The 23,713-nt window shown below is 51.8% G+C and overlaps 2 protein-coding genes across 2 annotated transcripts in view; one reads left to right on the top strand and one right to left on the bottom strand.

The window, feature by feature from the left end:
• LOC134422279 (microsomal triglyceride transfer protein-like) overlaps positions 1-16,149 on the bottom strand; it is a 31,148-nt gene extending 14,999 nt beyond the window's left edge. The window contains exons 1-3 of the mRNA XM_063164270.1: positions 16,094-16,149; positions 15,471-15,599; positions 14,639-15,370 (exon numbers count right to left, since the gene is read on the bottom strand). Of these exons, the coding sequence (XP_063020340.1) occupies positions 14,639-15,370; positions 15,471-15,599; positions 16,094-16,149 (917 nt within the window). The remainder of the gene's footprint in view (positions 1-14,638; positions 15,371-15,470; positions 15,600-16,093) is intronic.
• Positions 16,150-16,187: 38 nt separating this feature from the next.
• LOC134422278 (C-type lectin domain family 2 member H-like) lies at positions 16,188-18,134 on the top strand. Its single transcript, XM_063164269.1, has 4 exons — positions 16,188-16,238; positions 16,463-16,637; positions 17,525-17,706; positions 17,907-18,134. The coding sequence occupies exons 1-4, from the start codon at positions 16,188-16,190 to the stop codon at positions 18,009-18,011; spliced, it is 513 nt and encodes a 170-aa protein (XP_063020339.1). The 3' UTR covers positions 18,012-18,134.
• The last annotated feature ends 5,579 nt before the right edge of the window (positions 18,135-23,713 follow it).

The following is a 23,713-nucleotide window of genomic DNA, read 5'->3' as shown; positions in this document are numbered from 1 at the left end:
GAGATCCAGTTCCTGGGAGTGAAGTGGCAAAGCAGATGGCATCAGATTCCCACTGAGGTCATCAACAAAATCATGTTGATGTCTCCACCAACCAGCAAGAAGGAAACACAAGCTTTCCTGGGTGCCATAGGTTTTTGGAGGATGCAGATTCCTGTGTACAGTCAGATCGTGAGCCCTCTCTATGTGGTCACCCACAAGAAGAACACTTTTCACTGGGGCCCTGAGCAGCAACAAGCCTTTGCACAAATCAAGCAGGAGACTGCTCATGCAGTAGCCCTTGGCCCAGTCAGGACAGGACCAGAAGTGAAGAACGTGCTCTACTCTGCAGCTGGGAACCATGGCTTGTCCTGGAGCCTTTGGCAGAAAGTGCCTGGGGAGACTCGGGGTCGACCACTGGGATTTTGGAGTCGAAGCCACAGAGGGTCCGAAGCCAACTCCACTCCCACAGAGAAGGAAATCTTGGCTGCCTGTGAAGGAGTCCAGGCTGCCTCAGAGGTGATTGGCATGGAAGCACAACTCGTCCTGGCACCCCGACTACCGGTGCTGGGGTGGACGTTCAAAGGAAAGGTTCCCACCACCCACCATTCCACTGATGCTACATGGAGTAAATAGATTGCTCTTATCACACAATGTGCCCGTATTGGAAACCTGAATCGCCCTGAGATTGGGGAGATAATTAGAAACTGGCCGGAAGGTGAGAACTTTGGTCTCACTGATGAAGGGGAACAAGAACCAGTGACATGGGCTGAAGAGGCTCCTCTGTATAACCAATTGCCACCAGAGGAAACACGCTACGCTCTTTTCACTGACGGTTCCTGTCACATTGTAGGGATGAACCAGCAGTGGAAAGCAGCCGTATGGAGCCCCACACAACAGGTTGCACAAGGTACCGAAGGAGAAGCTGGATCAAGTCAACTTGCAGAACTCAAAGCTGTTCAGCTGTCCCTGGGCATTGTTAAGAGAGAGAAGTGGCCAAAGCTCTACCTTTATACTGATTCATGGATGGTAGCCAGTGCTCTTTGGGGCTGGCTGGAAAGGTGGAAAAAGGCCAACTGGCAGCGTAGGGGAAAACCGATCTGGGCTGCTGATGAATGGAAAGACATTGCCGCTCAGTTAGAGAAGCTACCTGTGAAAGTCCACCATGTAGATGTCCATGTCCCCCAGAGTCAGGCTAATGAGGAACACCAAAACAACGAGCAGGTAGATCAGGCAGCAAAAATAGAGATGTCAAAGATAGACTTATATTGGCAACATGAGGGGGAGTTGTTCCTAGCTCGATGGGCCCATGATGCCTCAGGCCATCAGGGCAGAGATGCCACCTATGAGTGGGCATGAGACTGAGGGGTGGATTTAACCATGGACAGTATTTCACAGGTTATCCAATGACTGTGAGACGTGTGCTGCCATCAAGCAGGCCCAGCGGGTGAAGCCCCTCTGGTATGGTGGGTTGTGGTCCAAGTACAAGTATGGGGAGGCCTGGCAGATTGACCACATCACACTGCCCCAGACACACCAAGGCAAGCACTACGTGCTGACCATGGTGGAAGCCACCACTGGATAGTTGGAAACCTACCCTGTGCTTCATGCCACTCCCCGGAACACCATCCTGGGTCTGGAAAAGCAAATCCTGTGGAGACATGGTACCCCTGAGAGGATTGAATCAGACAACAGGACCCATTTTAAGAATGGCCTTATCAACACCTGGGCCAGGGAACATGGTATTGAATGGATAGATCATATCCCCTACCATGCACCAGCTGCCGGGAACGTTGAACAGTGCAATGGACTACTTAAAACTACCCTGAAGGCTCTCGGTGGGGGGGGATTTTTAGAAATTGGGAAATGAACCCAGCAAAAGCCACCTGGATGGTCAACACCCAAGCGTCCATCAATCGAGCTTGTCCTGCCCAGTCTGAACCCCTGCACACAGTGCATGGAGATAAAGTCCCTGTTGTACACGTGAAAGGTATCTTAGGAAAGACTGTTTGGATTACTCCTAACTCAGGCAAAGACAAACCCATCTGTGGAATTGTTTTTGCTCAAGGACCTGGTTACACTTGGTGGGTAATGCAGAAAGATGGAGAAAGCTGTTGTGTACCACAGAGAAACCTGTGGTAAAGTCTTAAGTGAGAACTGTGTGTAAGGTTTCTTTGTGATGCAGATGGAAATAGAAAAGGGGGTGGATAATGTTGAAGATTGCAATGCAAGCTGTTTTCAGTTACCATCTGTATGGCAGATTACCTTTGTCAAGTGGGCAGTTTGCTTTATCTCTCTGAGTGACCACATTCACACCTTCCTTGGGAGGGGACATTGCTGATAACAGACTATTGAATGTCCCTGCATGGCTGATAAGAACTATAACATCCCATTGGGAGATGCTCTGCCCAGAGGGAGGAGCCAAGCATTGCTACCCAGATACAATCCAGAGGTTTTTGAGACACCAGCACGGCTTTCTCCACGGGATTCCCCAGAGGAACAGCAGCTGTGTCTCCTTCCACTGGATCTTCAGAGGGAGAATACATCCTACTCTACAGATCCCCCTCGCTCCAACAGAACCACACCTGACGCTGCAAGAGGGCTGCAGCCACATTTCCAATTGGACTGCTACCAACACCCTGACCCACAGAGTGTCAGGTTGAGTTCTGACTCTGTCATTGTTGTTCTAGTGTACTGCATTGTTTATTTTATTCTTTTTTTTCCTTTTCCCTATTAAAGAACTGTTATTTCCTGCTCCCATATTTTTTGCCTGAGAACCCCTTAATTTAAAATTTATAGCAATTCGGAGGGGTGGGGAGGGTTTACATTCTCCATTTCAGGGGAGGCTCCTGCCTTCCTTAGCAGACTACTGTTTTTCCAAACCAAGACATCTGTGTACTTCTCCTCAACAGATGCTTGTAATTCTCATATATTAGAACAGGACAATTACATCAATAAATGATACAGTTCAAACTCCCCGCCTAAAGTGTTAGTTAAAAAGTCTTCAAGCTGGTGGAAGCTGTACTCTGCTTCTGCTCTACTTTTTGGACATCTTCGAGCTTCTTTGGCTCTCTCTCAACTGCTCTGGATGTTACAGTCTATTCTTTGGATTCTCTCACCTTTAACTCTGTTGCTGTGACACCGCTCTCACTCTGTGGCTGGCACAGCCCATTCAGGGGTGAGCAGCACCTGAAAGGGACCTCCCCACTCGGGGGTTAACACTGAAGGCAATGCCCATAGCACAGCCTCAGATGTTTCAGTATTTGAAAGGGTAGTTGAGTGTTCAAGTAGTTACCCAGCACTGCTGGCCCAAGGGAACTGCGTGGCCCAGGAAGCCCCACAGTCCCAGAGAGGTTCAGCACTGGGCCCAGCACCCCGTTCTGATGGCAGCAGCTTCCAGGGAACATGGGTTGGAACTGCAGTGGGTCACAGCCATTGCAGATTCCCTGTTTATGGGGATTTAATGGAAACATAAACAGCATTAAATTTGACGGAAATCACTGTACACGACTTTACATCAGCCTTTTGGCAAACTTATACGTAGAGGCAAATTCATGTCCTTACAAGAAGAGGGTGTACACAGAGGGCCAGGGGCAACTCCAGCCAGCAGAGCTAGGTGGTGACACATAAACAAACACATGTGTTTATATATATATATATATATACACATCTGTTTTTCTAGGTGGGACAGCTGTCGGATGCATGGAGCAGTGTACCCAGAGCCACATCCCTGGGTGTGCCCAGCTTGTGTGTGCACACAGGAGTTCCAGTGCGTGTTTTAATTGTAATTCAGCCATAGCAGTCAGTTTTATAACCCCCCTTATTTTATATTGTTATGACATTTTTTGTCAATAATGGATTGCTCTTTTTCCTCCGTTGTCATTGGTTTCATCCGACTTGTCCATCTTCCCAAAGACCTGGCCTTTGTTCTAGAATGTTCCCTGTTTCTCCTCCCACTGACTGCCACTCCCTTCCCATGCCTGCCCCTTTCTCTAGAAACCTCCCTGTCCTTTTTGTATTCTTCGAGGCCCCATTGGTTTGTTTAAACTGCTCTCCTCCCCTGTAATCCCCTATAGGTTTAAACATTGTATCCCCTGTCTTGTGTTCCTCGCCCAGCTTTTCCCCATTGGTTAAAGTATTGTGCCCACCCCTGAGACCTCCCCCATATTTAGGTTGATGTGTACCTTTGTTCAGGATCTTTCAGATCCTGACCGTCCTGAGAATAAACACCTTTGGAAAACAGAGACAACCTCTCCCTGTTCCTTGTCCCTATCCCTGACACAGTTTACTCGAGCTGTAGAGCAGCTGTGCCCGACAGATGCACCCCAGATCCAGCAGCTTTCTGGGGCTCCCAATCTCACCCACGGTGTCAAGAGTTAACAGGGCTGAAGAAATCTGGCACTGCAGCACACAGGGACATGAGCAGAGCCAGTGCTCACACACACAGGGCCCTGCTCACCTGCACAGAGCTCCTGTGCCCCACGGCACTGCCAGCAGCACCCACCTGTGTGCACCCAGCCTGCCACAGCAGCACACCTGTGCTGCACAGACACTCACCTGTGCACAGCCCCTACCAATGCACACGGGCCCCAAGCAGGGACCTGCTGGCATGTGGAGCCTGAGCACAGCAGCGTGTGCAGTGTCACACACAGCAGCACACGCCTGTCCCACACAGAGCCCTGCTCACACCTGCAGAACCTGTGCACACTCACAAGCACAGAGCTGTGCACAGCCCCACTCACAGCTGAGAGTGCAACGCAGCCCCCGTGCCCACAGCAGGGCACACAGCCCGTGCCCATGGCAGCACATCCCTGGGCACAGAGCTGGGCACAGCAGCACACACAGTGCCCATGGCAGAGCAGGACGTGTGCCCTCACACCTGGGCACAGCACACACACACAGTGCCCATGGCAGAGCAGGACGTGTGCCCTCACACCTGGGCACAGCACACACACACAGTGCCCATGACAGAGCAGGACGTGTGCCCTCACACCTGGGCACAGCACACTCGGGCACACAGGGCCGGGCACACTCGGGCACAGCTCTCTGGCACAGCTCTCCTGGCCCCAATGCCCCCGGGCTCTCTCCTCGTGGGACCGTGACACGGTGGGCACGGGGACATTGTGGCATCGTTTAAAGAGCCCCCTCCAGTGCCTTTGGGCTGGAGACACACAGGCCTGTGCTAAAGGAAAGGTCAGAGAGAAACCAGGCTGGATTCTGCTGCTTGCTTCTCACCCTCCAAGGGCCAAACTGAGCCCGCTTTGCTGTCCTGTGTTCCCCAGAGCCTGAGGAGCTCGAGGGAGAGCATTGGGAAGGTTGATTGAGGGTCACTGCTGGTGCTCAGCACTCGGGGCATTTTTCACCCCTTGCATTCCCATGGGCTGTTGGGGCAGGAACTCACAACAGCCTGAGCCCACTGCCTCAGCAGCTTGTGCTCTGTCCAGGGCCCCTTTCACTCCTCACCTGGGCAGGGGAACGTGTGGCTCTGGTGCTGGGGAGGGCAGCTCACAGTGCCCTGGGGACAGTGAAAGGAAAGCTCCAGGCCTCTCTGCAGGGGGACAGGGACTTTGAAACAACGGTATTCATCAAGATATCATCTTAGACTGAAAGGAGGAAAGGTGTCTGTGTTATGCACGTAAACTGGAGTGGAAAACAACTGTAATTTCTGATAAAGAATTCTCATCCACATAAAGTCGCCTGTTTTCTAAAGAAGTTTTGCTTGACTCAGAGAGAAAGCCACTTCCTGATCTACAGCTGTCAGTGCTGACTTCAGGAACACTTTTACAAGGCATATATTTAGCTTTCTACAGCAGCGCTAGAGATTCTATGAGCATCTGAATCCCTGCAGTGTAACCAAGCCTTTGAGACCCAGCTGTCAGAGGGTAGTCACGTGGAGAAAATGAGGCTGTTTCTGGTTAGCAGTTTAACTACAGAATGTCACATTTTGTGGTCACCCGCGTTTCCTGCTGGGTGATCATGCTGACAGGTGCTGACAGTGCCACAGCAAGAGTTTTAGGATTAGCTGCTAACCCTAACCATAACGCCTGGCCAAGAGTGGATTTGCTGTTTCTGACACTGCTAAAGTATTCCACGGCCTCCCTGGAGTCCAGGAATTTGTGCTGGAAACTTTGTTATAAAAACAACTGCAGTCTTTCCTAGGGATCTTTTTCTCTGGGATCCTCCTAACAGTTCTGGGTGAGCTCCCTGGCCTCACTACATCTGTCTGTTTCTCAATTCAGCTCTTAGGTAGGAGGATCCTTCCAAGCCAAAGGGATTTCTGATGCAGTCCCAGCCTGCAGCCCCTGGGTGCCTTCAGGCCATCCATCCAAAAGGAAAAGTGGCTTCTGGACCCTGAGAGAGCCGAGTGATCTGTTGGCAGCAGAAATCAGGAATGGAGAAGGTGATTCCAGCTCTGCTGGTTGCTGTTCCTCCCCATTAGACAGGAGAGGATCAAGCACATTCCATCAGCCTTTGCTTCCTCACGGCATGAAATCCCTGAGGAGACAAGGCCACCTCAGGGCATCAGATCCCACCTGAGAGAAGGAAATGCTAAAAGCCTCACCATGGTCACAGCCACTGAAATAAGGAACTTTTCTTGTGGGTCCCCAATACCATTTCCAACAAAGCCCAGCTGGTGTTCAAAATTGCATTCACATTGAGGGAGCAAAACCAATAAGGAGTCACAGACATCTGAGGTAAATTGAGGGACATATAAAAGTAAAATTTCTCTTTCTTTTTAACAGAGGCAGATTTTCATCTTTTAAGCCCAAATCTTCTCTGACACACAAAAGAACATAAAATCCATAAACACTTGAGTTCCAATTTGAAATATTTGGTTTTTGGCAATTCTATTTGTACATGAAGTATGGCTGGATGATCACTCCTGTAGTGCTGACTGGTGTTGGTTCGTAAATTTAAGATTTCTTTAATTTTGAGATTTTTAAATTAATGTGTTGGTGAGTGTGGTGGGTGTTAGTATTGCCTAATTACTAAGGTATTTATTTTTTGTTGTGAGATAGGATTAGGAAAAAGCTAAAGTAGTTTTAAAACTTTAAAGGGTATAAGATTTTATTGCAAGTAACTGAAAGAAAAAAAGTAGTAAGAATTCAAATAAACTTTTCAGAACACTTTTCTTTCCTTTACTTTTTTTTTTTTTTTTTTTTTTTTTTTTTTACTGATAATGTCAAGAAACTAAACCTAAAATTTCTAGTCAGTTTATTACTTCTAAAATATCTTTTTTTGTTTATTTAGGGAGAGAATTCTTTTTTATTAAGGGTATGGAGACTCCTTTATAAGATGAAAGAAAAGAGATTTTTTGTGGTTTTAAATTTTCTTATGGATAGTAGTTGTTTGGGGAAGTTTGCTATTGTGAAATTTTCCTTATTTTTATAATTTTTTTTATAATTTGTTGGTGGATTATGTTGATTTACAGTTTTAAGATAAGTTATTTAAAGGTAGAAGCTTTTATTATTTATTTTTAAAATTATTTTCATCTCTTTAACAGGGATTTTTTTTTTCTCTTTTTGGAAGTATAGGATTATTTTTCTTTCTTTTTCGTTTAAACTTTTTATGGGATTACAGTTATTTTAATATTTGTTTATTTTAGTATGGAGGTTTTATTATTTGAAGGAGGTTTGATATTATTTGAAAACTTTCGTTTTTCTATAGTTTCATGTGTTATAGAAAAAAATGAGGTTTTTTTCTTCAAAGTTTAACAGAGGATTTCAGTTTTAAAATTAAGGTATGGTTCCTTTTTTTTAAAATTCGGGATTTAACTCCTTTACTTATTTTGATGGTTGTATGTTGGTTTTTATATGCTTGTATCTTGGCTTGTTTTGTTTTTCTTTTACTCGTGGGAGGATTTAAGTATTCAAAGGGTTAACATTTTGTTTGGGTTCTATGTGACAGGACGCTGCAGCTGGGACTGAGGGAGGATTGAAGTATTGAAAGGGTTAACATTTTCTTTGTTCTCTATGTGACGTGACGCTGCAGCTGGGACTGTTGAGGTTGGTTTCATGATTGGTCGTTGTTTTTTCTGTGTTGAATTCCCACTGCAGTTTCACTGTGAGTTGTGGTCTGTTGGGGTTTCCGTTCCAGCAGCGCTGAGGAGGGGATTTGCTGAAGAGATCTCACAGCCCCGGCCAGCCCTGCTCCTTTCTGGTCTCTGCAGCTTCCTCCCGTTCCTGCCCTGATCTGCTGGGCCCGGCCAGAACAGAACGGGGCCGATGGGGGGAAGGAGCCCGGCCCGGGGGAACGGGTCCGACCCGGGGCAGGGCTGCCCGGCCCGGCCCGGCCGAGACGGGGGCTGGGCCCGGGGCCCGCCACCTCCTCGCCGACTGGGAAAGAAAGAAAGAGGAGGTTCCGGGGTTGTTTCCTCTTTAACTTGTGAGTTTCACAGAGCCGTGTCCAGCTTCTCTACTGTTCAACAGAAATTTTCCTCCTATTGCAAACCACAACAACTACTGATGAACACAAATCCTAGGGCTACTACTACAAAGTGCAGAAATTACTGAAAATTCTCTTCTACTGGCAGTGAGAGTAAAAATCTCTAATGGTTTCTTTGTGTGCAGAGTAGCTACAATGAATGGTTTCAGCATCAAAATCAACTGGAAAGTAACGATTTCAGGAAAAGTCTTAAAGAAATTAACAGTGTATCTCAGATATTTTCTCAGTCACATTCAAGATGAGTCACGCGAATGAAAATGCCTGAGGCAGTAACAGAGGTTATATGGCACTGTGAGACTCGGCTTTTTCAAGGAGAGGAAGGAGGAGCAGAAGCTTCGCAAGGCTTTGCCAACTCTCTGTCCTCTCCCAGTAATGAGCTCCAGATTGGAAATCAGTGTGAGAAACGACCCTTTCTTTTAAAAATTTAAAAAGGTTTATTAAACCTAGACAAAAATTACAGCAAAGGACCGAATAAGGAAAAACCGCAGCGCTGGGAGCCCAGCCCTGCATCCCCCGTGGTTTGCAGCCTGGCAGCTCGGTGACAGAAGTGGCTGCTGTCCCTTTCGTGCCCTCGGTGCTGCACAGGCAGCCCTGGCCCTCCCAAGGTCTGTCAGTGCTGACAGCCGTGCTCGCTGTCCCTCGGTGAAGATGCTTTCGTGCACCTTGCCGGGAGGGCAGGCGGTGCCAGCCGCGCCTCTCCGTGCCCAGCCTGCCCTTCCCGCAGTGCCCCGACTGCTGGGGCTGCTGCAGGGGCAGGGAAAGGGCAGCGTGGGCTCACACTGGAGTAACAGCGCTGTACAGCTGAACAGCCACGGAATAGCTGCCTCTGAATGCTGAGGGGCAGCTCCCACATTGCTCCAGCACAACATCAGCAACCACAGAGAAAGAGACATGCAGGCAGGAAATGGTAAAAGGGAGGGGAAAACAAAGCACACACTCAGCGAGTGTTTGATATTTTTGTAACTGTTGCTGTTCTCTTTGCAGAGTTGCGGACTTGCTTCTTTCTATGTGTTATTGCCCCAACCACAGACTCTGTATCCTGTAGCTGCTGTGTGCTGAGTAAATACAGGTCAGGAAAGACAGAGAAAGGCAGAAAAATACAGAAGAAGGGAAGGGAAGGGAAAAAGAAAGGAAAAGAAAGGAAAAAGAAAGAAAAAGAAAGGAAGAAGAAACACAAAGGGGATGGGGGGAAGAAAGAAAGAAGAAGCTTTGCCTTCTTCTCGTAAAACAGAAGCAAATTAAACACTTGCACTCCTGTCACAGCAGCCCGAGCAGCACCGAGCTCCCTGCGCGCTCCCCCTGTGCCCGTGGGCTCCAGGCCGGCCCTGCAGGGAAATCTCCGCAGCCCCCGGGTGCTCCCGGGCCAGCCCTGCCGGGCGCCACCGCCCCGGGCTCCTTCCAGCCGGGTTTGCTCTCCTGACAGCTCCAGTCTCGCCTCTGCAAGAGCAGAGCACGCTGTGCCCCCAGGGCTTTGCCCCTGGCAGCACTGGGAGAGATCCTGGGAACACTGGGAGGGAACTGTGAGCACAGGGAATGCCAGGAGGGAACTGGGAGGGAGAGTGGGAGCAGCGGGAGTGAGCAGGAAGGAGCACTGGCAGGGATATCAGGAGCCCTGGGAAGGAACAGCGCTCCCAGCTCCTGCCCAGTGCTCTCCCCATCCCTGCCGGGGCTCGCCAGGCAGAGGGAAACTGGCAGGGAACTGGGAGGGAACTGCTCAGCACTGTGCGAGGGGCAGCAGCCCCAGGGGTGAGCAGTGAGGAGGGGGAAGTGCCCCCAGTCCCTCCCCAGTGCCCCAAAAATGGGATTGAAATGGAGGGGGGAAAGCTTTTCTGTAATTGTGTTTGAACTGGGGAGGAACCCCATGCATCTGTGATGTGAAGGAAAACAAGATTTTGGGTGTTTGGTTTTTAATGGTTTTGGGTGTCTCACTAGGCAGTCAATCACCGTTTTCCATTATTTTCATGTTTAAATGGAAGGAGAAAACTTTCATCGTGCTGTTTGAATTGAGGGAAAGAGCCCCATTTTCATCATCTTCAGGCTCAAACTGAGAGCAAACACGGCTGTCCCTGGGCTGAAAGGGCTTCCCTTGAGAGGAACCTCTGGATGTGCCACTGTAAGAGTTCCATCGAGGGGGACCCTCCATTTGAAGGCAGCTTCACAGATGAGAAAGGTTTTCAAAAGCCTCCAGAATGTCTTTGTTGAGGGAAATTGAAGAGGGAAACTGCATTTCTCCTTCTATTAGGAGGCTAAATTAAAGAAAAAAAAACCTCGATTCACTTTTGATTTGGGATTTAATTGGGGGAATACCCTCCTTATGCACCATTTAGGGATCTAAATCGAGAGGGAACCTCCGTTCTCCCCTCGATTCAGGGCTTTGAAGTGGCGACAAGAGGGAGTTTCCCCTTGGTTTAACCATGGAGCAATTGCAATAGAAGGGTGAGGATGAGCTGGCGCTGCGGGCCGGGCTCAGTTTCTCCCTGGGGACGGCAAACGCCGCCAGGCACCGAGCGATGCCCCCGGCAGTGCCTGTGCCGCGCCCGCCGGATCCAGCAGCGCTGGAAGCTCCAGGAGCAGCTCAGCGCCTGCTCCGCGCTCGGCCCTGCGAGCCCGGCCCGGAGCGGGGGCTCCGGACACATCCCCGTGCTGGGGCAGAGCCGCTGCCCGGCCCGGGGATCCTTTATCCCCCTGCTGCGGCTGCCGGGGGCCGAGGGCACAGTCCTGCTTCCGAGGCTGAACCCTGCTGCTTCACCGCTCCTTCTCTTGCCATGATTTGTGTCACAATAAATTCAAAGAATTCCCCCCAGTCGCGTCCCTTTATAGCAGTGACCGGTGAGAGATCTCTGCCTGGCCTTTGCCGACCCCCGAGCCTTTCCTGCTGTGTTCTGTTGCCTGCCCAGGGGCAGGAGCAGAGGCTCAGAGCGCTTTTGCTGGCCCCGGGCACCTGGCCTGGCCCAGTCCAGCCCCAGAATCCCTGCCAGCATTCCCTGCACCATTGCCCGGCCCCACGGCGGCTGCGGCTCCGCGGGCAGGCGGCTCCAGGAGTTCAGAGTGGGCAAAATGGGAGCGAGGGACAGGAGGCAGCTGGTGCCAGTGGGGGAAATGGCTTTGCTGGAGCTGGCAGGGACAGGAGGAGGAGGGAGAAATTGCTGCAAAGTAAAGGGGAGAGAAAGAGGGACAAGGTGGTGGGGATGGCCATGGGGCATGGACATGGGCGTTTTGTTTTCCAGGTCTGTGGGAGGAAAGGAAGAGCTGTCAAATCCATGCAGGAAAAGAGAGGAGAAATAGCAGGTGGTGGAAATCGCTGACAATTGGGATTCATTTGATCTGCCTCAACTGCAAAGCAGTCAGACCCCTAGCACCACCAGCGCTGTGATGTGCCTTGCCCTGCCCCTGCCCTGGCTGCAGCAGCCGCCTGTTGGGACGGGCCCTGTTCTCTAAAGGAGCTGCACCCAGGCACGGTGAGGTGCTTCTGCAATAAGATTCAGAGAATAAAATAGAAAGAATGAAAAGTTGCACCACCATATCTCCTCCACCTTGTCACATTAAAAGAACTGCCCCGATGCACCGAGAAGTTGGCTGTGCTGGTTAAAAAGTCACGGGAAAGGCTGGGATTATGTGAAGGGAATAAAATTCAGCTAATGTTATAAAATATTCCAAAAAGACAGCATCAGTAGCAAACACTGCCGAAGTGTGACAAAAAAATAGCTGTAAAAAGGGTCTGTGAGTCATGCAGGACCAGGGTAGTACTTCCTCTGTCAGTGAGTAGCAGTCTGACTAAAAGAACCTCAGGGGATGCAGGCAAAAAGGAGAGTTGCGCAAACTTAGGCGACATAGTAGAAACATGCAAAGTAAAAATTTCCTGTGTGGAAAGTAGAAACTTCCTGTGTAGGAAGTTCATTCGAAAGCAGCCCTTCAAAACAAAGGAGTCCAGAAGGTGGGCATGCTTCCAAACAGAGATCTGGAAGGCACAGGAACCAACTCTCCCTGTGTCCCAAAAAAGAACTCAACAAGGCAAACATCCAGCCTGGATGGGCAATGAGGGTTTGAAGGAGTTTAGGAATAAAAGGAGGATGTATCATCTTTGGTAGGAGGTCAGGTTTCTCAGGAAGTATTTAAGGGGATTGCCAGGGTTTGTAGAAAATAAAACAGGGAGGCCAAAGCTCAGTTTGAACTTCATTTGGCAACTTCTGTAAAGGATAATAAAAACTACTTTTGACAAATATATTAATGGTAAAATGAAGGTTAAGACTAGCTTTTGTTCTCTTCTCGATGCAAGAGGGAACTTAGCCTCCTCTGTAGATGAGGAGAAGGCAGAGGTGCTCAACGCCTTCTTTGCCTCAGCCTTTAGTGGGAACACAGCTTGTCCTCAGGACAAGTGTCCTCCTGGACTGGTGGATGGTGCCAGGGAGCAGAATGGGCCCCCTGTTATCCAGGAGGAGGCAGTCAGAGAACTGCTGAGCTGCTTGGATGTTCATAAACCTGTGGGCCCAGAGGGGAACAGAGCTGGCCCCAGCCCAGAGCTCTGAGGGACACCCCTGGTGCCTGGCCCCAGCTGGATGCAGCACCCTCAGCACCACTCTCTGGCCCATCCAGCCAGGGCTGAGCCCAGCACAGAGTGCTCCTGTGCCCGCCCTGGGCTGCAGCTTTTCCAGGAGGGAGCTGTGGCAGACACTGCCAAAGGCCTTGCTGGAGCCCAGACAGACACATCCACAGCCTCTCCTGCACCCACCAGCAGGGTCACCTGCTCATGGAAGGAGACCAGCTTGGTCACACACGCCCCAGCCCTCCTAAACCCCTGCTGGCTGCTCTGACACCCTGGCCATCCTGGAAGTGCTGCCTGCTGGAATCAATATGAACTGCTCCATGACCTTACTGGGCACTGAGGCCAGGCTGACTGGCCTGGAACTGCCAGGATCCTCCTTCCCACCCTTGCCGTGGATGGGTGTCACACTGGCCAGCTTCCAGCCATCTGGAACCTCCCCAGTGAGCCAGGGCTGGTGGTAAATGATGGAGAGCAGCTTCCCAAGCTCATCTGCCAGCTCCCTCATCCCCCTGGGGTGGATCCAATCTGGGCCCAAAGATTTATGAACATCCAAGCAGCTCAGCAGTTCTCTGACTGCCTCCTCCTGGATAACAGGGGGCCCATTCTGCTCCCTGGCACCATCCACCAGCCCAGGAGGACACTTGTCCTGAGGACAAGCTGTGTTCCCACTAAAGGCTGAGACACAGAAGGCATTAAGCACCTCTGCCTTCTCCTCATCTGCAGTTACTGAGTTCCCTCCTGCATCCAAAAGAGAACAAAACCTGGTCTTATCCTTCCTTTTACCAATAATATATTTGTAAAAACATTTTTAATTTTCCTTTACAGAAGTTGCCAAATGAAGTTCAAACTGAGCTTTGGCCTCCCTATTTTTTTTCCCTACATACCCTGGCAATCCCCTTAAATACTTCCTGAGAGACCTGACCCTCCTTCCAAAGATGATACGTCCTCCTTTTATTCCTGAGTTCCTTCAAAACATTGCTGCCCATCCAGGCTGCGTGTTTGCCTTGTCGACTCCTCTGTGTGCACACAGGGACAGTCGGTTCCTGTGCCCTCAACATCTCTGCTTTGCAGCATGCCCACCTTTCCTCAACTCCTTTGTTTTCAAGGGCTGCTTCCCAAGGAACTCTCTGGCTAATTCTCCTCAATAGGCCAAAGTTTGCCATCTGGACGTCTAATGTAAAGATTTTATTGATGCTCCTCCTGATATCACCAAATATCAAGAATGTTACCATTTCATCATCACCGTGCCCCAGGAGGACTCCAGCAGCACATCTTCCCCCAGTCCATCTCCATTGACAACAATTCCAACACAGTTCGTCTCTTGGCAGGCTCACAGACCTGCTGTGACTCGTGAGCTCTGGCAACACGCTCGGGAGCTCGGCAGGGCTGCCTCCCAGCCTATCCTGAATGCTAACAACACGCGCCGTGCAATCTTCAGCCGACAAATCAACTCAGTTCCGCGAAATCCCTGGCCCAACCACAGGATTCCGAAAAAAACACAGAACTCCCAGCGGCCTGTAGCTTTCCAGAGGAAATGCTCAAACGCCGACAGGCCGGGCCCTCTGCAATCACCTCCGCTCCGAGCCGCGAATAGCTGCTCTCCGTGACCTCGTATCACTGCGCTGACTGGCCAAAACCCGAAATACCACCCCCAAACAGAAAGATTGTAATTACGTGGGAGTGCTGCGCCGCGAGAACGTTCGTTTCGTCTTTCGGGAGCTCCGGTGCCTGGAGCCCGGCGAGGCGGCGGCGGAGCTCGGAGGCGGCTCCAGCCCAGGTGGGACCGCGGTCGGTGCTGCCCCAGCTCGAGGCTCGCTGCGGGCGGTGAGGGCCGGGGGGTTCTGGCGAGTTCCTGGTGCCGGCTTCCCCCGTGTGGCCCCTGCGCTGGGATCGCAGCCGAGGGAGCGGCTGCCCGCGCTCTCCTCCTTGCCCGGATGGCCGGCATGGAGCCAGTGCCGCGGCAGCGATGGCTCATCGCGGCTGCTCTCGCTAGGACGGAGGCGGCTGCTCCGTGCCCGGCACCGTTCCCGCCCGTGCGGCACCGGGCTGGGGGCCGCTGCTCGGGCGGGAGGTGTCCGTGCCCGGCTCGGGGCTGGCACGGCATGAACTTGAACCCAGTGCCTCAGAGCCCAAAGCGCTGCAGGCGCCGAGTGCGGGCACAAAGCGGCGCATCCTGCCCGCTCCGGGGCCGAGGCTTCTCGGCGCTGCGCTCTGTGCCGGGAGCCGCTCCGTGTGCCCAGGCAGGAGCCGCAGCGGCCGTGCCGGCGCTCGGTGTGCCCGGGCTCCGAGGCGCCGAGGCAGGGAATCATGCGGGGCACAACGGTGAGCAGCCCGGGGCTGCTGCTTCTTGCCCCTCGGCAGGCGGACTCCGAGCCGCAGCTGCCCCGGGCCAGCAGCAGCCGGCAGCTCGCAGGCCGGGTGAGGGGCCGTCATGACGTGGCCGGGCCGGGGAAAGAGCAGAGACTCAGAGCGCTTTTGCTGGCCCCGCCCAGCCCAAGAATCCCACTGCGCCATTTCCCGGCCCCCCGGCGGCTGCGGCTCCGCGGGCAGGCGGCTCCAGGAGTTCCGAATGGGCAAAATGGGGGCGAGGGACACGAGGCAGTTGGTGCCAGTGGGTGAAATGGCTTTGCTAGAGCTAGCAGGGAGAGGAGGAAGGCGAAAATCTAGCAAAGGAAAGCGGAGAGAAAGATGGAAAAGGCTGGAGCGGTGGAAGGCGGCGGGAGATGCCCATGGGGCGGGTTGGCATTTTGCTTTGCAACTCTGTGGGAGGAAACAAGCGAATTGTGAAATCCGTTTACGAAAAGAGCGGAGAAATAGCAGGTGGTGAAAATCGCTGACAGCTGGCATTCTTTTGGTCTGCTTTATCCCGAAAGGCTCCGCGAGTGGGGGGGGGGGCGGCGGGGGCTGCCGTCCCTAAAAACCCGCGCTAAAGAAAAGGGACCGAGACCGGAGGGCCTGGAGGACACCCTCAGAGTCCAGGAGAGCCGTGCGTGAAGGCGGCCCCCTCCCGCTCCTGCTGCACACGGCCCTCCCTCCCCCCCCCCCACCGCTGCACACGGCCCTCCCTCCCCCCCCCCCACCGCTGCACACGGCCCTCATCCCCCATCATACCCCCCCCCCCTCCCGCGCCTTCCGTCGCTGCTTCCCCATACGCTGACGATGAAATCAGCCACGATCCCTCGCATAACGCCCTGGGCTCTGAGTTATGGCGGAATGGGCGGGCATGTGCCCGGGCTCCGAGGCGCCGGGGCAGAGAATCATGCGGGGCACAACGGTGAGCAGCCCGGGGCTGCTGCTTCTCGCCCCTCGGCAGGCGGACTCCGAGCCGCAGCTGCCCCGGGCCAGCAGCAGCCGGCAGCTCGCAGGCGCTCTCAGCGCCCGGCCCGGCACGGAGCTGGGCTGCAGCGGCTGCAGAGCCACAGGGGCCGCGGCTGCGGCCACCGCAGAGCTCCCGGAGGCTGCGCTTGTCTCCGCACCTGCTGCCGCACCTCTGGGCAGCGGCGACAGCGCAGCCACAGCTGCCACCGCCCTCCTGAGCCCCCGCACGGCCGGCACCAGCAGCGACCTCTCACCGTGTCCCTTTCAGGGTGCCATCAGCGCGGCTGCAAAGCTGTTCCCGAGGCCAAGCTCCCAAAGGATCTGCCCGCAGCACTCCTGATGTCTCGAGAACAAGGTGCTGTTTGTTCTGGGCAGAGTGATGCTGCCTGTGAGCAGGAGGACAGGGAATCCTGCTCCATCCCTGGAGTCGAAAAGGAGCCCCAGCATCTCCAGAAGGGACCAGCAGCCGCGCTTCCACACTTGCCTGGGGCCCAAGAAGCCTCTTGGCATAAGCAGGGGGATGCCACTTGTAAGCGTGCAGTGAGCACAGATGTGGACTGTGGATTCTGCACCAGTGATGGGAGTGTGAGGAAGCTCCTGACTCCCCAGGGCACAGCAGCAACGGGCAATGAACACAAAAGGAACCTCAGAATATTCCTGGGTGAGTACAGGGCCACGCCTGTGGCCTCTAGACAGGGGCCCGTGTCCCCTCCCAAGGCCAGGGCTGGCAGGTGTGTGGCTGTTTCCCGATGTCTGGAAGAGGCCTCGTGCTCTGCTGGGCCCCATCCGTGGCTGGAAGCAAGAGCCCCAGCTGCCCCCAAGGCTGTGCAGTTCTCCTGCTGCAGCCTGTGCCCACAGCTGTGTCCCTGCCTGTGCCCACAGCTGTGTCCCTGCCTGTGGCCAGGCTCTTGGCTCTCTGGCTGCCAGCTGAGGGAGGCCCACACTGCCTCAGGGCTCCCTGCTCTGCTCCCTGGCCATGGGCTGAGCAGATTGTGGGGCCGGCTGTGCTTCTGGCAGCCAGCAGCTCTTTCCTGCTCCAGGTGAATGGTTCAGGTGCCATCCTGTGAGCACGGCGATGCTGATTCTGCTGGTGCTGGTGGTGGTGCTGGCTTTGGGGGCGGCCTTGGCTGTGCTGGCAGGTAAGGGAGGGGCAGCAGCGTGGGCCCAGCCCCTCGGGGCAGAGCGGGCTCCCTGCTCCCTGCACAGGGGAATCCTCAAAACCTTCTCCTCTTCCCCCTGCAGAACCACAGGTTCCAGTCACACCTGCCACTCCGCCGTCTCTTCTGGGCTGTCCCCATGGCTGGGTTGGGTACAATGGGGTCTGCTACTACTTCTCACGGGATTACAGCACGTGGGAGCAGGGTCAGGAACGGTGCTCCGAGCTCAATGCCTCCCTGGCCATTGCCAAGGATGAGGAGGCCATGGTGAGTGAGGGGCTGCGGGCGCTGTGGGGTGGCTGAGGGCAGCCTGGGGGCGCTCCTGGGCCGGGCTCGGTGCTCGCAGGGCCGGGGCTGCAGCCCTGGGCCGGGGCCTTGCAGGGAAGGAGCCCCGGCGTGCGGGGGCAGCCCCGGGCCCGTGTCCCCCCGAGGGGCCGGGGCAGCTCCCACTCCTCTCTCCTGGGCAGGATTTGCTCTTCCGCCTCTGTGGGAACGTCGATTTCTGGCTCGGGCTGCGCAGACGGGGCGAGCGCCTGCACTGGGGGGACGGCAGCAGCTACAGCTCCCGGTGAGTGCCGGGGAGCCGGGCAGGGCCTGGGGGCACAGGGGCACAAGGGCTTCCCCTGGCAGCCAGCGCTGCCTCTGCTCCTCCCTGCAGGGTTCCTGTCCTTGGCACTTCCGAGTGTGTGTACCTGGCTGACAGGATATTCCGGAGTGACAACTGCTCAAATCGGCGTCCGTATCTCTGCAGCAAGGCCCAAGCTCCCCTGTAACAGGGGCTGCACAAAGGACCTTCTCCACGCTGGGCAGTGCCAGCTTCACCTCTGAGCCCAGCACAGCGCTGTCCTTCCTCAGCTGCGCCCTGTGCCTTGCACTTCCTCTCAGGGTCACCTCAGTGCCTCTTCATCCCCAGTGCCAGCGCTGGGCTGGGGCTGCAAAGGAAAAGTCTCTGCAATCCATCCTGCCACCGATGCTGCCTGCAGTGAGTGCATTGCTCTGATGACACAACGAGCTCCAATGGGAAATCCAAATCTTCCTGGGGTTTGGAATCCACAAACTGGTCGGAATGTGGTGACACTATTGGACTGTCCGTGGAAGAGGAGGAAGAATCGCTGACACGTGCCGAGCAGGAATCCCTCTTGAGGCATCAGGCACCTGACTGTGAACAAGGGTCTCTCAGCTGCTGGCTCTCTCTCTCTCTCTCTCTGTGTCGCTCTCTCTCTCTCTCTGTGTCTCTCTCTCTCTCTGTCTCTCTCTCTCTCTCGCGCCTTCGTAGGAGAATGGTCAGACTGCTGCTTAGGGAAAGGGAATTCGGTGCCACCGCCACAGCCCAGCCCAGAGCTGCTTCTCCTGCTGTGGGGCTGTGGGCTGAGCCTGTGCTGGTGAGAGCAGCCCCTGCACGGGCCCCTCAGTGTCACCCCTCAGTGCCGCAGGGCCCTGTCCCCCCTGCTCGGGTGCCCGGGATCCTGAGCTCGCCTCTCCCTGCCCTGCTCACACCCGGCTGCCGCTGCCGCGCCCCCGCTGCCCCTCAGGCGCTGCTCCGAGCTTTGGCTGCTCCGGAGCTGCGAGGAACGGATTTGTGCAGAATCTTTAAACACTGATAGAAAGTTCCCATGGTCTTGTATATCTCTATGCAAATATTGAGATCAGGTCTGTTGACTTAGTAAAGCTATGGAATAGCTATTTTATTGTTGAGAGTTTGCATTAGAAATAAGTTTTAAAATATAAAAAGAGTATATAATATATATAATGTATATATATTTTTGTGAAATATGTTGTACAAAATGTATATTTTACAGAATTAGAACTCTGATAGATGCATAGTAATAGGCCTATGTGAGGTACGAATAGGAGGTGTTTGGTGTTAGAAGTAATAGTAGTGTTGTGTGCTAAAACCCAATAGCTTGAAAAACATTTATAAGGTATTGCAATTAGGAAATAAGTTACCTTTTAATAGAATAACGTTGAGTTTTGTATTTCTCATGTTTCATTTTTATTGAGAATGATAATAAAATCAAATATTTTAAAATTGCTCAGTTACTCCATCTTAATAGAAACAAAAATCCCGAACCAAAACAGTACTATCATTATAAAAAACCGCAATAACTCAACTATCTTTCAGGCTGTTATAAATCCACAAAATATTTTTGGTTCAGTGCTACTACAAAGAAACAAGACCCTAAAGAATTAGCTCTTCTACAAAAAAAAAAAAAAACAAAAAAACAAAAAAAACCAAAAAAAACCAAAAAAAACCACCAAAAACACCAAAAAAAAACCAAAACAACACCAACACACTCAAGACTTCTCCCTTCGTCACTAGCTCAACTGGAACAGAAACCAATATTATCTCCTATTACAAAACATCAAGCAGGTTTTAAAAAACATAATCATGCATAAAATATCAAAGGAACCCAAGGAGGCTTATAAAAACCTTAAAGCTCGAATCAAAATCAATTCTTATAACATTAGAAAAAACCTAAAAAAATTACTATCTTAAGTCCAAAAGCAGTTTCCAACTATTAATAACACTTCTGCATTCACCTTCCCTCTGAGAGACCCAGGTAAACTCAAACTGTACAATACTTTTACCATAAACCAAAACCAAACTAACACAAAATTATAAATTCCAGATAACACTTTAATGAATTTATTTAAACAACCTGCGAGGCTTTCCACTTCCCCACTCTTGTGTGCAGCCCCTGCGCGTCCTCAGCCGTGTCTCCGAGCCCTCCCTCCCTCCAGCCCTGCCCAGAGGCCCCGCAAGCCCGAGCGGAGCCGCGCTGCCCCCGGCGCTGCCCCGCAGCCCCCGCCGCTCTCCCGGCTCAGCCCCCGCTGCCATCCCCGGCCCGCCTGGCATCTTCCAGCCCTGCCCGGCCGGCAGCGAGGGCAGCTCTGCCCAGCTAAAGGAGCGAGGCTGCTCTGCCAGCGCTGCAAAAACCCGAGCTCTGACTGCGGGAAAGAGAGCAACGAGAGAAAAACCCGCGATTGGCAAACTCCTCCACAGGGAAATGAAGCAGGGCATGGACTCTGGATCAGAGGAAGAGTTTAACCCGTTCCATCCCAGCCCCGTGAACACACAACGGGAACTGACTGATTGGGCTGAGATTAGATCTAAACTCGTGCAAGAGAAAGATTTTCATTCACCATACAGAAAACTCCTTGCTGCGCCAGTTCGATATAAGGAAAATAATGCTAATCCTCGGTGGGAGCCTATAGCTTATTGGGATATTGAGAAGTTAAGGAAAGCTTTTAAAGACAACAGCTTAAACTCCCAGTATTTTAATAACGTGGTGAGAAGTAGATACGATTATTATCACCTCACACATTCAGACTGCTGTAACATTTCATCTCTAATTTTAACAAACTCACAATATATTCTGTGGGACTTGGAACACTGAAAGCATCTTCACAGATCAGTGGAGAGCTCTGCTAGAAGTCCTAAAGCCCAACTAACAATCAGTCAAATAGCTAGAGATGCTCGAAACCATAAAGCTGAAGACCAAGCTGAATCCCTTTCTAGAGCAGGAATAAGAGATTAGAAATGCAGCCAGAAAGACTCTTTTAACTGTACAACTGCAAGAACCCCTGAAAATGCCGATTCTCTGATTCAACAAGCCACAACTAAACCTTCTCTTGCCTTTTTAGATCGCTTGGCACAAGCAGTTCAACAGCAGTGTCCTAAGGAAACAGCACATCTTCATGGAATTAAAGCCTTGCCTTTATTGATACAAACAATAAATGTAAAAGGGTTCTTTTACCAGCCCAGCCACCAACAGTGCCATGAATGCTCTCAGCTTGTGGTGAGCTCAACACTCCACAGCACATCGCGACCATACAAGCTGCTGCACTGGGGGAAAAACTTACAAAGTCCAAAGATCTGCTGGGAAATTAATTCCAAAGAGCTGTTGAGGCTCAAGGCAAAACTATTGAAGAAACCCTCACTGCTTTAGAGTCCATTAAAGAGCCATGTTTTCACTGTAAGAAAACCTAAGTCACTTTAAAAAAGAGACAGTTCTGAAGCAGAGAAAAATACAAAATCACCTGATACATATCTTCAGTACAAAAAAAGACAGACATTATACCGATGACGGAAGCTCCAAACTTAACATAACAGAAAAGCCTCTGTCGGGAACTTCAACAAGAGCTCACAGCGCCACCGTGACACAAAACGAAGAATGGCGGCTCCATCCCAAACAAACTTAGAGCAGATGCAATTTGTAAAATCACCAGAAATCTCGTGAGCAACCCCGACTTATTACCCCCAGGGGCACGATGCAAACTAACAACTTCTACATTAACATACCTCTAAACAAACTTTTCTCATCAATTTCTGCCCACAGGGTTTACTAGTACTTCACAACAGAGACAGGACTTTTTAATTCTAAGCAGAAACAAAAACATAATTCTTAGATTTTCAGTGTTCCCAACTATTATTTCAGTACACTGTAAACAAGAGCTGATAGTTTTAGCTCTTGCTTACAGCACTCCAGCAGTAATTCAACCCAAACCACTGAGAGCTATCACTGCTGCATTGCCAGGGACTGTAACTGAGCAAGACATCCATGGAGAGCCTGTGCTTTTAACTAAGCCAACTGTGCACCAAGGAACAGCCCCGAGAGCTGTAGCCCACAGCTGATGGCCTTTGGGTGGGAGGTGTCCCCAGTGAGCAGCCACAGCCCCCTTGCAGCCTGAGCCAGGGCAGTGGAACAGTGAATGTCACAGCTGTGCTGGGCACTGGCACAGAGGGCACTGCAATTCCTGCTGTGCTTCAGCCCAGCCATTACAATCTGGCAGCGCCCATGGGGGCTCTCCCAAGAGCCAGAACAGTCACACTGAGTGTGCACAGTGAGCCCATGGGGACTGCCACCAGTGCTGAGGGTGAGCCAAGGATCACCCGGGCCCTCGTGGGGCACAAACCCATCCCAGCAGAGAAGGGAGACTCGCTGGCCCAGTGCAGAACAGAAACAGAAGGGAGTTTTTAATGAGAGCCACAGCAGCACTGACCACTCCAAAGTTATCATCAAAAACTAACAACCCTGTCTAAGGGAGTCAGGAGCCACCAGCCGCCAGGGAAAAAAAATGAAATACCACAAAAAAATTAATAAATGAACAATTACCAAAGAATCACATCCAACCCAGAAATGGCCCTTAGACTTCTCCAGTGTTTGTCATAGACAAGAAAATGTCTGATTCCGGGAAATTACTCAAATCTCCTGCTGTTGAATGCTTCCCTAGGCACTTGCTGAAATGAAAAATACCCAGGAAGCTTTCCCTTTCTTGAGATTAGAATGGTTTCTGCGAGTCCTTGAGGTGTGGGTTTGCACAGTGGGTGTTTAACCATGATGGTTGAAACCCCAATGAGCAAATGAAGGTTTTCCCCTTCTTCCCCCCACTCCATGCTCTGTCCTCTGCCTTATTTTGTCATCTCAACAACTGCTAAGGAAACCTTTCTCATCTTGTCAATTGGCAATGCAACTGCTCTTTAATTCAGTTTTAAAACAGGTTTTAAAGTCAGGCTCTGCCCATGCCATTAATTTGAATTTTGGATGAAGTTGTTGGTGCTTAAGAAGCTCCGTGCTGCCTTAAAGCCTTTCTGCAAGGCTCAAAGAATGCTCCTGGCAGGGAGTGCAGGAGTGTTGTGCACTCCTTGTTTAGAAATGGAGTGCATCAAACCTGGTTCCTTTAAAAGCCATTTTAAGTGAAATGGAGGCCCTGGAATTCCTTTGGGCAATGGTCCATTTAGGATAGAGCCACAGTGCCAGAAGCTGTTTGTCTGATGGTCAGTTCATGCTCTGCTCAGTGCAGGGCAGCCCCTCAAGAAATGCATGAGCCAAAGCCAGCAAGGAGAGGAAAAGAGCCGAGCTGAGCTGAGAGAGCTGGAGAGATGAAATGGCACAGATGTGCCTGGAGCACGGCCCTGCCCAGCAGCTTTGCTTACAGTTCAGTGTTCAAAAAGCTGAACGCTGATGCTCAGGACTTTGGGATCTGGCTTGGAACTGCAGAGGGGATGAGCTCCCTTACTGGAGCCCAGGCAGTGGAGTGCCACAAGCCTGCAGCCAGATTGCTTCTCCTTCAGCTTAAATTCAATGTTCTTTTAGTTTTGGGCTTTTATTTAGTGTCCTTAGAGATGCTAGAATTGAAAGAAGAGAACAGAAATAGGCTGGAGCACCGTTGGCACAGTAATTGATATTTTACTCTTCCTATTTTCCTCTTTAAAATATATGTACATAACATGAACTTTTAAACTCTGTGGTTTGGGTGAAACACTCTTCTT

This window comes from Melospiza melodia, chromosome 9, assembly GCF_035770615.1.
Source record: "Melospiza melodia melodia isolate bMelMel2 chromosome 9, bMelMel2.pri, whole genome shotgun sequence".
NCBI classification, from domain to species: Eukaryota; Metazoa; Chordata; class Aves; order Passeriformes; family Passerellidae; genus Melospiza; species Melospiza melodia.
The sequence above is the reverse complement of the archived record's forward strand: the minus strand, read 5'-3'. Positions and strand labels throughout refer to the sequence as shown.

What these genes read in the sequence shown, in the direction of transcription:
- LOC134422278 (XM_063164269.1), top strand. Translation starts at nt 16,188, where the DNA reads ATGTGCCCGGGCTCCGAGGCGCCGGGGCAGAGAATCATGCGGGGCACA. An exon ending in CCTGATGTCTCGAGAACAAG is followed by an intron (nt 16,638 to 17,524) that starts GTGCTGTTTGTT and finishes TTCCCCCTGCAG; the next exon opens with AACCACAGGTTCCAGTCACA. An exon ending in CCAAGGATGAGGAGGCCATG is followed by an intron (nt 17,707 to 17,906) that starts GTGAGTGAGGGG and finishes TCTCCTGGGCAG; the next exon opens with GATTTGCTCTTCCGCCTCTG.